Genomic DNA, 14,352 nt, shown 5'->3' with positions numbered 1-14,352 from the left:
GATTCAGTCTTCTCATCATCACTTTTAGTATTATTTCACCTGTATAACACTTTGTATTCCATCTTTCTCCTATGCTTATCACATTCTAATGTGTATTGAATTTATGTGTGTTTTATCTTAGTGTTTCCTTGCTCACAGACAGCACTTAATATTTGTTGAATGAATAAATTAATCAGTTAGAAAAAGAAATAAAGTGGAAGAAACTTTTTCAGTAGAAGTGGAAATCATTTTAATACAATACACTGACTTACAGAGATTGTCTAAACTCCATTGAGCGCAGAAACCAACTTGACGTTTCAGATAGTCAGAATTTTCTGTCCAACTCTCCAACATGACAAGACGGTCACTAATACAGGATTTAGAGATAGTCATTTTATTTTCACCTAGCAAGAAAGAAGCAAGACTTGAATTAGCTAGCAACTACATAGTCAAATAATAGTTAACATTTTCCCTGAAATCAGTTAAAACACCTATAGACTAAGAACGAGAAGGTAGCCATAGTCAAACATCTCAAAAAACAAACCAAAAAAAAAAAAAAAAGAAAAAAAAAACCCAAAACATAGGTACTCAAAAGAGATGCTACATGCTAATATATATAGTAAAAAAAAAAAAAAAAAAATTCACAACAATCCTTTAACTGTAGAGGGGAAAAAAGAAAGAGGCACTATAAACAGAACTTCCTTTAACAGAGCAGGTAAAACCAAAGTACTTGACTTAAAATGGTTAAGGTATATATTACCTCTTTTTTTCCATTTTTTCATTTATTTACAACTTTATTTTTCTCTAATTACATTTTTAAAAACTTTCAGCATTTTTTTTTTTTTTAAAACTGAGTTCCAAATTCTCTTCCTTCCTATCCTCACTGAGAAGGCAAGCAATTTGATACAGGTTACACCTGTGTTGTTAGGTAGTTATATTTCTGTGACACATCCAATGGCCTAAATTCACCCTGTAAACTTTTAAAACTAAACAATTTTTTTTGTGTAGTATTTAAAATTTAAATAAATTAAGAGAACTGTTCAGTTCTACACACATATATTGTATCTAGGATATACTGTGACATATTTAACATGTATAGGACTGCTTGCCATCTGAGGGAGGGGGTGAAGGGAGGGGAGGGGAAAAGTCAGAACAGAAGTGAGTGCAAGGGATAATGTTGTAAAAAAAATTACCCAGGCATGGGTTCTGTCAATAAAAAGTTATAATTTAAAAAAAAAAAAAAAAGAAAAAGAAAAAAGAAAATCTAGCTGTACAGAACAGAAAAAAATAAAATTTAAATAAATTGCCAATAGTTCAGAAGCATCAATGTATATTTCTGCCACAGTGTATATATATGTTAGAATTCACAGCATTTGTATACATACTGGTCTGTGCAAACTTTTCCAATGCGATTAGTGCAAAAAGCATGACTGTAGGATGGGACTGGAAATTCTGAAGAAAAAAAACAACAAAATTTTCATTTTAAATTCTGCTTCTAATTGTTTTCTTGCTAAATATATGCTAGGTATTTTTTTGAGCATCAAATTTTTGCTCTGATAATTTTAAAAATATTTAATTCTAGCATTATGCTTTCTTACTTCTGTCCTAAATTTTTTTTTTTAACATAATTTGAGATAAAGACAACTTTGGGAAATAGATGCAAACATATGATTGCTTTCATTTCCTATGCCAATCCATGTTATATGTCTTTAACTATTTAACATAAAAACAATGAACAATTCTGTAGCCATATCCTTAAAGGTTCCATATAGACATAAAAATAGAAAACCTTCTCCTCCCTAAAATGAAAAGCTCTGTGTTCTGTTTTTTTAGATTAAAAGATAAAGGTTTTTAATTTTTTAGAAATTAAACAAATTCCCCTCCTCCTCTCCCAATCTAAAATTTTTTGTTTTGCTTTTTAACAACAAAATTATTTTTCATACATTAGAATTAGATAACTGGCAACAACAACTGTCTTTGATATATCACTTACCAGGCTCTGTAACAAATATTCTAATATCCCCGGACTAAGTAAGTTTATACTTGCAGGACCTGTAGAGTAATAATAAATATACTATGTCATTACAATGGCACATCTCTAAAATTGGTGTATTGCATTTTCCTATTAGTAAGTACTAAAGTGTCAACTACAGGTTATCACAAAGTCATCTGATTTATAAATAAGATATCCAAATGTACTTGGAAGTTAATCCTCAAGTTTCCTGTATGAATATTCAGGAAGAACAATTTCCAAACTCCCTTTAAGATACAGTTTTAAGTTGTACCAAAAAGTAAGATAATGTTTAGCTCTGTTTGGTTTGGTTTAAAAGAAAAAGGCCCAGGTTTGGAGTCAAGAGCTCTGAGTTTCAATTCCAGTTTTGCTACTGGTGTGGAGTTCTGGGAAAATAATTTCCCCTCTCTAAACATCAATTTCTTTAGATATAAAACGAAGGGTCTGGACTTCTGGACTAGATCACCTCTTAGATCCAAACCTATTTTGTGGCTTGATCTAGAAGGGGCAGGTTAGGTTTTTTTAATCAAAAGGGCTTCTCTTTTGTACAAGGTTGTAAGGCCATGTCAGGAGAATACGTGACATTATATAAAGTTAGAAATCATAATAACTGAAATCAAAATTGAATCTATCATTTCCATGTAATTATTAAATTTTAGGAGGCCTACATGACAGTTCTACTCTAAAAGAAATGAAAACTCTGGAAAACAGTATCTTTCAGCTATAGGCACTCAAACACCATGGTAAGAAATTACATAAGCCATGGTAAGGTTAAAAAAAAAAAACACTGGTCTATATTCAAACTTTTTGTTTCAAAAGGGATAGAAAAACAAGAATTTTTAAGTTCTCATTAAAATGAACTGAAAGAAAAATAAGAGTTCTGATCACACAGTGCTTGCCAAGGTGGGATACTTCTAGTCAACAGGACAGGTTTAGTACTTATTTAATTTCCAGGATGTGATCTCATTTATGTCTTTAGCTGAATAAACACAAGAGTTTAACAGTTCTAATAGCCATATCCTAAAAGGTTCCATATAGATATGAAGATAGAAAACCTTATCCTCTCCTAAAATGAAAAGCTCTATGTTCTACTTTTCAAGTTAAAAAAAATTTTTTTAAAATTCATTAATAGATAGGGAAAAGAGAGAATTTCAAAAATGATTGTAATTTCAAACTTTAAGCAGGGATTAAGACATTGCAAAAAAACACATTGTGACAATGTTTTCAAATCTCCTCACCCAACCCCCCCCCAATCCAAGGATTTGTTTTTATTTTTAACACCAAATCTTGGGAAGTATCAGATTTTTCTCTTTTTTTCCCCACATTACAAGATCGTGTTCTTCTCTTTTCTATTAACTGATCATACTTTAGAAGTTTTTAATTGCTGTTATTGTAGTATTTGAGTACAGTTTTATATGTCTTGTTCTTAATTTTAAAAGCTAAATGAAATATTTTATCATATTCTCTAAAAATTAAGCACCTACATTAATTTTTTTTTCTGATATAGATCTCACTTTCCCTTTTCCCTTTTACAAAAGACAAAACAAAACAAACTAGGTTCATAAACATGTAATTGATTTAGTCAGAGACATCAAACACATTTTTAAAATATGAAATAATTACCTGCTAGTTTCTCGGCTAAGCAGCCCAGTACTGCTGTTGTGTTTCGGTGTTTGGCAGGATGACTGGCATCCTGACAAGCAACAGCTCCATTTAAATTCAGAATTTCAGTCAACTTCTGGAGTGCATCCTAAAAGAAAAAGTATGAAATGGACTTAATATATTTACTTCTTAACATCTTTTGCACCTAAGTCTGCAAAGAACAACTAAGCAGCAAAGAAATGAAAATTAACATTATATGATAAAGACATAATGTACTATCACATATTAGTGCAACTTTACTGAAATGCTCTTTCAACAACTGCAGCTTGCCATACAAAGTATTATTCAGTATGTGGCTACTGTGTTAAATATATAAAATGCATCTTTTTATGTCGCTGATATTAAAAAGCCAAGTCCAGGCAGATGGCAACACAACAGGAGTCAATAGAGACACTAAAATAATAATGGGATAATGAAATTTCTTTATGTGACTCTATTTTTAGTGACTCTATTGACTATTAAAGAAATTTCATCATTTCAATAGTGGCTCTATTTCCTCTCAAAAACAAATACAATACCAATTGAAACTGAATCTGAGAAGCCTAAATTAGAGTCAACTCTTTAATAGATGTCACAGAATTTTCCTTTCTGTCATGAGTGTCAGTCATTTTGGATTTGAGTACCTGAAACTCATACAAGGCACAATAAAACAAACCAAAAGCCAACTCAATTTTCTTTTGTGAAAAAAAATAGTGAAGTCAAAGGAATCACCGGGATACGTAAAATAAATTAATGACATAAGAGGAACAAGTCAAAGTATCATATTGATTACATGACTGACTTGCACTGTCATTTTTATTGTAACAAAGGTATAAATGTAGCCAATTTCACATTTGTTAACTTGGTGAGCTAAAGCTCTGACCCAGAATTGGAAGATAAAGAAAACAGAATTTTGGAAGATCAGACATTTCCTCCCTGTTGGAACTGTAGATTATATATGAATTAGGGTATTTTGATACTACAGCGAAGAAACCTGACCAGTTTTCTTTTCAATCCTCCTTTCCATCTTGTACTTTATTCTAGCAATTTATTTATAAGAGCTTCTCTACCCTCACATGCAGCAAACAAAATAATTTATAATCAGAATCTTGGCCAAGTAATACTTCTAACCTACGAATACTTTTTCCATCATGTGATCATAAAGGAACACTGAAAAAATCAAACTCTATGATAAAACTAAAAATTGCTTCTTAGGTGTGTAGTTTTTACCTTAAATTTGAAAAAAAAAAAAAAAGATTTCCAAAAAACCATTTTATATGGAAAAATTAATGTAACAAATAAAAAACAAGATTACAAAGTTCTAGTTTCAAAAAAGACTTCTGTATCAGGTAATATTTATTTGCTCACTCCTTTAATTTTTGTTGTTGTTGTTGTTGAAATCAATACTTACTAATCTTTAATTAAATTTAATCATTTCATGGAAATAAGATCTAGCACTTTGTCTTTAGCAAATGCTAAATTTAGGGGATGATTCTAATAATGAACAACATTTTGGCTCTAATGCATAAAGAGGAAATAGCTCACATCAAACTTTCCCTCTGGTTATTCATCTTTGAGCATATGTGTAGGTGGCAGTTGCATAAGTTAAACATGTGTTAACTTACTTTAGTTGGCAATGGACACTCGTCTAGTAATAACGTTATAACAGCTGGTCCCAATGGATCTTCCAATGGTATAACTCTAATTAAAGACTGGACAACTTCCAACCATCCTTCATCTGTGACCAAATCAAGGAGATTATCAGAGGGTGGTGTTACCATTTTTTAAAACTTAAGAATAGGTAGACAAGTCACAACAAAAGTAATATAAGATGACCTCACATTGAAATGGGAAAACCTTTTTGGCCCTTAACATGAGGCTTTTAAAGCAAATAGGGATATGTTATGATAACTGGAATCCAAAAACTTTAACTGGCAAATCTGACAGCTCTAAAAGGTTGCATATTCTGTGGCATGGCCCCTTAAACTACATTTAAACGTTGTCTCTGAAATGTATTTAAATGATTTCTCACATGAGAATTAATGACAAAGATTAAAATACGGTATAGCATCACAGTGATGCTTAAGAAATTAGTTAACAATTAAAAGAACAATAACAGACATTTTCCCTCCAGTTCCAAAACAATTATATGGGAAGGCTGCTTTTTTGTCTGTCAATTAGAAGAATTAAATCTCATTTTCTGCTTCCAAATGAGACAAATCATAAGTGGAAGACTTTGTGAGTTATTCTAATTCTCGGTGCAACTGCTTAGGGAACCAGATGGGGAGGGAAAATTTTTTTCTCTATTATGTGAAAGGTAGTTTTGGAACCTGTTGGTCAAGATGACTGGCATAACTGTTTACAGGACAAAAGGTAAAATGAAAAATTATCCACCATGAATAAAATCTGACCACTAGTTTTCTTTTAAAAAGAAATTAAAGGACAGTTAGATAGTGCAGTGGATAGAGTATCAGCCCTGAAGTCAGGAGGATCTGAGTTCCAATCCAGCCTCAGATACTTAACACTTCCTAGCTGTGTGACCCTAGGCAAGTCACTTAACCAATTTTGCCTTAGCCAAAAAAAAAAAAAAAAAAAATTTAAAACCTAAATCCTTTCATATAAATGAGAAAGAAAAATACTTAAATTTGCTTGTTGTCAATTTGTAAATAGGCTTTTTTTCCCAAAGGTCATAAATGAATTGTTTAACTTAGGGGAAAAATACTTTCTTAGAAAGGAAAATACATATATTATGATAGTGTTTATTATATCACTATAAGGTATCTAGGTGAACCTACAAAGGTCTATTTAACTCATGATCTAGCTGTGGTTTTATATAAAATAAATGACATGAAAAACAATGACATATGAGTGGACTGATCACATTGCAAGAATGAGATATTACAAAATGGATAGTCCAAGTCCACTGGCATCCTCAAGATATTAAAAGAATTATCCAGTGTACTCATCAGTACATTGAACAGAGACTCTATGAAGGATTTGTAGAACAGCATGGATGAAAACAAAATCAGAATGCTCTGAAGATAATATCTACATGACAGAAATTGTAGATTCTTTAGCAAAGCTAAAGCATATGAGAAATAGCATTGAACCTAATCACCACACATTGTTTCTATTAGAAATTATATTATATTCCAACTTGGAAGGACAAGAAGAATCTGAACAGGGATTTTCCTTTCTCTTTCCTACTAAGCAATGGGAATAACTTTCTTAGCTCCAAGGCACTAGTAGGCTTTGCAGTCTGGATTAAATCACATAGTAAAGCTAGAATAGGGGACCAGACAATAAGGGTGGGTAACCATCCTGAATCAGCTAGCTACACAAACAACCCCTTTCTTTTTACTCTTGACTAACCTACTTCCTTTTCCAGTTCTATTTATTGCTTCTTTCTTCCTCCCAGGTCTATTTTGGAAGACAATGAAGTATTCTGGCTTTTTCCCCCCTCAATTGCTGAAGTATATAGCACTTTGGAGTTTTGCTTTTTCTTACGGTTTTTGTCTGTTTGTTTATTTGTTTTTGACCAGTAGTAAGAAAGTTTTAAACTATAAAGTGCTATATAAGTGTAGCCTGTAATTGGAAGACTTCCTTCTAAATTTCACTTTCTCTTTTTTTCACTTATGCTCTATATGGAAAGTGAGACTTTGGTCCAAATGAATTCTTGGGGAATACCAGGGTGTTAAGTAAGATATTTCTACATTTCAGGCAAAAGCTGACTCAAGCTATTTGGGGCATTTCGTCACAGGAACTGGAGCAGGGGTGGGGCCTTTAGCTTTTAAAATAAAGAATAGGGAAAGACCTCTGGGGAATGGCTAGGAGCAAAGAGCTAGGTCTGGCAGTGTTAAGGAGAAAAGCACTTTTGGAGAATTTGCCACCACAAGTTCAACAACCTTGAGCTCAGATTAGGGTCTAGGATAATTAAGGTCAGGGACAGAGTAGGTCCCATTATTACAGGAAATCAAAGGGGACAGAGTTGTGACAAACAAGTCATTTGGCTGGGTGACTGGCTATTGATATATAATAGATAAAGTTGAATGTATTTAAATTAGGAAGGAATTGTCTGTAAGTGAAATTAACCTTATTAAAAACTAAGTTTTTGAACTTTTCTCCCCCTTTTATGTCTCTATATATTATACCCACACCACATCCACACCCCCACCCACCCCATACATGTACACATATTACCCATGACACACACACCTCAGATCATTACAACACACACACACACACACTCTCTCTCTCTCCCCCGCCCCCCCCCCCCCCCCCCCGGCTTGGTTGATATATTTGTTACTTTTATTGAACTGTTCCCCCTCTCCCTCCTCCATTCTTTGTTCTAAGGAATGGCTCTCTGGAAGAGATGGGGGAATGGACATACTGGGAAATGCAAAAGATATAAAACAATAATAGCAAATAAAAACTAAAAGAAAACAAAAATATCCATACAATTAAAAATTAAGAATAACTAAGAAATAACTATAGGAAATGATTATTATATCTATGAGATATTCAAGCTTAGCAGTCATTTATTCTATAGGGCAGAGCACAAGAAGGGAAGAAAATATGTAGAAAAGAAATTTGTAAACTAAGAGTTTTAAAAAGATTTATACATGAAATAACAATAATAATAATTAATAGTATATAGCATTTTGAGACCTAAAATGCTTCTCATTTGATAATGAGTTAATATATTTAAAGCAGGTAAGAATATGATGTTTTGGAGGAAAAAATGGCAAGTAGACATTGTGTAATTTTACTGCATTTAAAATACATACATTTAGTACACCAAAACTATATGTTACCATTTCAAACTTCTCAAATAGGAACTCTATTTTACATGAATAATTGCTTATTTTATTTTCTGGAAAAAAAATCAACAGAGCATTTCTTTAGGCTAATAATTCTTTCTGAACAAAAAGTGTTATGATACCTGTTTCTGCCATTTCGTGCAATGTGATCATTGAATAAGGAGGTTCCTGGTCACTGAAAAATAGACAATTAAAATGTCAAGCTTGGGAAAATTATAAATGAAAGTTTTGAATTAAAATTCAGTTGTGGGAAGGAGAAAGAGGAGACTATAAATGACTGAATATAAAGGAAGGAAGACAAGAAACCATTAACTATAAACCTAAAGAATCAATGCTCATATTAAATGGCCATTTTGTAAAGTCAGTCTCCCCATGATGGCAATTAAACAAAATAAGAAGAAATGAATATTTATAAAATGAAATCTCATTAGATGGAAGGAACATTGGCAAAGCATTTAACCTTTCTGAATCTCAGGAAGGTAAATGTCATCTTTATGACATCCTTGTAGAGATTTTATGAAGACAAAAAAGAAATCTAAATGAAGTGCTAGAGGAAGAATCAACACAAATTCATAATTGTTGCTGTTTCTGTTTAATTTATAGGTCCCTTTCAGAAAATACTGAAATACTGATGACTGAATATTCTAAGATTTAGAAGAAATATTACGTTTGAAAAGACATGAATCGAGAGAAAGAGGCCATCCATAAAAAGTGAGAATTGTGTTCAGTTCTGGCTGGATGCCACTTATGAGTAAGAACACTGAGAGAGTATGTCTTCCTTGTTCTATTAATTTTTATTTAGGTTTATGACATATAAAGACATGAACAGATTCACCTTTGAATCCAAAAAAGAATTTATTGGGGCTCCCAAAAGGTATAAATAGATAATGGAAATAAGAGTACTACAAGTATAATTCCCATATACTGTTGAGCACCTACTAGAACTAGAAAGATGGGCTATACTGAAAACTGAGTGTACAACTCATGTAAATACAGAGATCCTACCAATATACCTAGGATGAGCCATAGCAGGACAAGTATAAAGGCCACAGAGAATTGAAAAGACGTCACTTGTATAACCTTACATGGTGATTGTTCTTGTGGTAGGTCTGACAATCTCTCTCTCAGATGATTGTTAGCTGGAGGATTTCTACACAGCTGTCAGACTTCACAGTTCACTTATCTCTGAAGATGCAATGAGCTTCAGATTGATCAGGATTCAAGAATAGACAACACAAAGGACTCTGGCTGAACAGCTTTATCAGGTCACTGTCCAGCTGAATTTTTAATACTTCTCTTGGAGGCTGTGGCAATATCCAACTGGTCCTTTCAGACACTTTGGTTTACCCATTTATTGACACAGTTCAACCTATATAACACCCTTATAAACAACCTTGCAGAACATTCTTACTAGGGACATAGTCAGCAGCTATCTCTAGTGAATCAAAGAGGAGTTTGGGAGATAGGATAAATGTCTAGGTGATATTTTCTGCATCTGAATGTCACAAGCAATATATTTGATAAACATTGAATATATTGCAGGCCCAGTTAGTCTAGTTAATATCCAGATAAAGGCAAACAGGATGGTAAGAGGACTGGTGACTAAGCCATACTAGAACTGGTTAAAGGAACTGGGGGATAGTTAGTTTAGAGAAGAGAAGTCTTGGGAGCAACATGATAGCTATCTTCAAAGTCTCTAAAGGGCTGGTAATATAGAAGAGGGATCCAGACTTGCTCTATTTGGCCTAGTAAAACTAGGAGCAATATAGACATTATTAGAAGGATGACCTAGGTTTACTATGAGGAAAAACCTCCTAATAATTATAACTGTCCAAAAGTAAAATGAGTAATCTTAGATAGTGATAGGTTCCCTTTTTGCTGAATATCATCAAATGAATATTAGATGGTTATTTGCCAGTAATGTTTTAGAGATTTCTGTTCACATAGACCAGATGGTCTAGGTTCCCCATCCAACTCTAGATATTTTGGGAATTTGTGTTTTTGAAAAATTTCTTTTAAGACAAAGGGTTTAGAACTGGAAGGGACCTTAGAGTTCACCTGATCCAAGTCAAGAAACCTTAAACTGTAAGGAATTAACTATAGTTATTAAAGAAAAGGTAACTAGAAAGAACCATCCTGCTTATCAGAGACACATGAAAGAGATACAAAAAGGGAAGTATGATAAAAGGGAAGGTGGGATTCCATGGAAGAAAATAAATTATACAATTTTAGAGCTACATAGTATTTTAGAGCTATAAAATATCTTGGAAATCATTTAGGTTAAGCCTCCCATTTTACAAATAAGGGAACAGGCCCAGAGAGGGGGACTTACTCAAGGTTAAAGAAGTAATTAGTGGCACAGTAGAAACTGGAACCAGGTTTACTAATACTTGATTTGGTGTTTTTGCCACAAGAGATTACCTATCTTTTATGGATGTATATTGTTAACCTCTTTGGAAACATTTTCTTCCTAATTACACAATACAGAAAACTAGCTAAATCAAGAGACAACAATGAGAGGACAGTAAATAGAACAGAAGTTCAAATCAGTATATAGGAAATGACCTGACTTCTAGATGTCACAGTAGAATTTCTGTACAAGTACCTAAATTCCAAGATGGATAAAATGGCTAAACAAGCAGAATGATCCTTTCCCCAAAATATTTTACAGTAAATAGTTTAAAGTACCTTTATTAACAAATATTTCAACTCCATCTACCTACACAATTTTGGCAAGCCTAAACACATGAGCAATTAATCAACTTAATAAAAAGGCAGCTTTAAGTGGTTATTTCCACAGCTGATTTAAAGTGAAATAATTTTAAAATGACAAAAACTTAAATAGTTTTAAACTGTGACTAAACCCCAACATTTTAAGGTCATGTTATAGTCCTTACAAGAAGGAAATTTATTTTAGTTTTTCACATAAAGCAGAAAATGATTATATCTTAAGAAATTTTTCTTAGAGGTAGAGCTGTATGCTAATAATCGTAAGCTCTTTCAGAGTAAAGATGGCATAAAGAAAATGAGGAAAAAAAAATATGACCAAAAGTAGCATTCGGTTCTATATCAAGTTTGCTCAATATATGCAGTATTAAGAATTGTATTCTTCTCTAGAAAAATCAAAAATACTCTTTTCCTGAATAAAGGCATGTAGAGAAATTGTTTTAGCAGTATGGTAAGGAACTAATTTTAGGGAAAAAAACTCTTACCAGATTCTCTTGAGCCTATTATCTTTTACTTTAAGTATTTTTTCGAGGGCCCTGTTAAACTTCATAAAAAGTCACTGTATTACTCTTCAAAAGTATTACTGAATAAATTTCCAGGTCCATAAAAATTATTTAACGTTTTAACTATTTTTTGTAGTATTCTGTAATCATTTATTCCATGTCTGCTTTTGCTTTTCCTTTCATAGAAGACCTAGTTCTATGACTCCAATACTTTTGTGTAATGTGAGGATTTTTTCTGTGCTTTCAAATACATTTTACTTGTCTTATTTAAATAAACAGTGGTAAACTCCATGCTTTCACAAAAAACACACTCATTACCGGTGATATCTTCTGAAACTTGCAAATAAAGCTTCTACCCACTGCCATTCCATTAATCATTCTTTTTAAAACTGGCAAAAGCTGCTTTGCACCTGCTTTTTCAATGGGTTGCAATTAACTTGGCTTGCTATTTATTTCCTTATTTCTTTAACACAATCATTCATAATAATTTTATAATCTTGTAAATGGTGTTTTTTAAAAATTAATTATTGCCCTGGATGACTCCCAAACTCAATATTTAGTTGGAGTTCTCCAAAACAAAGTTCTATATACTCCCAGTTATTTTTATGTCTGTATAGAGGGACTTTTAACACAAGTCCTCATTCCCTTATATTCAACTGCGGTATGGTAGCCACATATAGTTAATTTAAGGTTAAAAGGCATTTCTTTGGATGTACACCATCATTAAAGGCATTTTGATCTCACTATTCCTTAAATGGCTAGTCCTGAAGTTATGTTTTTCCCCCTAATAAAATTGCTGACAGATACCTGGAGATCAATCCAGTCACACACCCACAAATTCTTTTTCTCCCTTTGTCTCTCTGAATCTTTCTCTGTCTCTGTCTCTCTGTCTCTGTATCTGTCTCTGTCTCTCTCCTAGGGAAAAATGTAAAACAAAAGTTTATTTCCCTGGAGTAGTCACACTTCTAGTATAACAATATAGAGAAACAGGAAGTAATGTCATTTCAGTGTTACATTCAATGTGTTTCTGAAAAGTGTACAAAATTAACTTTTTTCAGTGAATTTTTATAAACAAAAGATACTTTATATGCACTAAAAAATCCTATTTAAAGGAATGCTAAAGTAATTCTGTAAAATATAGAATTTTTTAAAATAATATGATCCTTATCACTTATATTGCTATTTTACACACACAGATTTTTGCAGATTTGAATTTTCAGGGGATTGTAGATCACAGAGCTAGAAGGGGTTTTATCAGCAGTGTAATCCAATCCCATAATTTTCATGGAATTACAGATTTAGAGCTGGGAAAGAAATCAGAAGTCATCTAACTGAGCACTTTACAATGCTTCACTTTACAGCATGAGAATGAGGCCTGGGTCAAACAAGTAGAAAATGTCAGAGATGGGACATGAACCCAGGCCTTCTGATTTTAGAATTGGTTTTCTTTGTACTGAATTATGCTACCTTTTATGGAAACAGGTAGTAAGTTACTTTGCTGGGCTTTAGTCCCAGCTACTTTGACTCCAAATCCAATGTTCCTTCCACCATTCTGGGTTTATTTTGGTTTTCTTAAAATGGAGTATGTATGTAGTATTTTTCACACATTCACAAGCAGATCAAGCACATTTAAAAAGGATATGGATGAAAAATATAGGGGAAAAGATGAAAACTACTCAGTCTCTTCTCTCAGGAGTTTAAAAGATAAACCCTTTATATCTAATAATTACATATATGCTATATAGGAGAGACAACTTGAATCTCTGGTCAGTGGCATGAATGAGAAAGTACTAATGGCAATGAATCTTTTAAAAGTACTTCCTATTATCACTAGTAACAAACTTGCTCATCTTCTACTTTTCTACTAAGAGAAATCAGAGTTTTCTTTAATTAGTGTTTTCTTCCTACAATAATTTTAGACAAATTCAGGCTGAAGTCAATGCTGGCAAGTGAAAACACAAAACATATAATTTATACTGCCATTAGAGATACCAACAAAAATATCCTCCCTTTCCCTAAAAGTACAAGGCTCATTGTTATATATCCTGATGCAGCATGTAAAACAAAATGAAGGCAACTGTTAGAAGTTTCCAGCAGAAAAATTTTCTTTAAAGCTGGAGTCATTGATAGGTGGGTACTTACTTATCTACAAGTGTCCGAATTACTGCCAGTGTATCCAACACCAAACAATCTACATTTTGTTTCTTTCTTCTTGGCTCATGTGGTCCTCGGCCCCTCCTAGGTGGTCTCACAGGGTCCCTTAGATGGCTTCTGTTTTCAGCTGCTGGTAATATGCTGTTCTCAGACTGCTGATGCTGGGACTCTGCATTATCTTCTGTGCCACTATCATCTCGACAAATACAAGAGTTGCCCATGTTGGTGGCTCCCAAAGTTCCCAGAAAACTTGATATATGCTGCTCTAGAGTCAGCAGTAAACCTTGTACAAGGCTTCTGCTAGCATAAAACACAACCCAAGCAAAGACAATCATTGAGAAAGTTTTCCAAGTACTGTTTTCATAATCTTGAATTGAGGTATTTGCATTGTATTTGTTATCAACAATTGGAATCCAAAGGAAGTTGTAGATTCGGTATCCAACATTATCACCTAAAATAAACTCTGATCATCCAAAAGCAGGTCTAAAAAACAAAATAAAAAAGAAATAGTTAAAGG

At 32.9% G+C, this 14,352-nt stretch overlaps 1 protein-coding gene across 8 annotated transcripts in view; it reads right to left on the bottom strand.

Annotated features, from left to right (window-relative positions):
• RSPRY1 (ring finger and SPRY domain containing 1) overlaps nucleotides 1-14,352 on the bottom strand; it is a 61,150-nt gene that overhangs the window by 26,834 nt on the left and 19,964 nt on the right. For 7 of the 8 annotated variants that reach the window (XM_031954547.1, XM_031954548.1, XM_031954546.1 and 4 more), the window contains 8 exons: nucleotides 13,824-14,318; nucleotides 12,489-12,596; nucleotides 8,574-8,626; nucleotides 5,257-5,369; nucleotides 3,614-3,740; nucleotides 1,973-2,031; nucleotides 1,365-1,431; nucleotides 252-383 (listed from right to left, as the gene is read on the bottom strand). In XM_031954547.1, coding sequence (XP_031810407.1) covers nucleotides 252-383; nucleotides 1,365-1,431; nucleotides 1,973-2,031; nucleotides 3,614-3,740; nucleotides 5,257-5,369; nucleotides 8,574-8,626; nucleotides 12,489-12,596; nucleotides 13,824-14,170 — 1,006 coding nt within the window. In that variant the 5' untranslated portion in view covers nucleotides 14,171-14,318. The remainder of the gene's footprint in view (nucleotides 1-251; nucleotides 384-1,364; nucleotides 1,432-1,972; nucleotides 2,032-3,613; nucleotides 3,741-5,256; nucleotides 5,370-8,573; nucleotides 8,627-12,488; nucleotides 12,597-13,823; nucleotides 14,319-14,352) is intronic. The other variant, XM_023494220.2, reaches the window with a different exon arrangement.

The sequence above is a fragment of the Sarcophilus harrisii genome, chromosome 2 (genome assembly GCF_902635505.1).
Source record: "Sarcophilus harrisii chromosome 2, mSarHar1.11, whole genome shotgun sequence".
Classification (NCBI taxonomy): Eukaryota; Metazoa; Chordata; class Mammalia; order Dasyuromorphia; family Dasyuridae; genus Sarcophilus; species Sarcophilus harrisii.
This window is presented reverse-complemented; position numbering and strand designations above follow the sequence as displayed.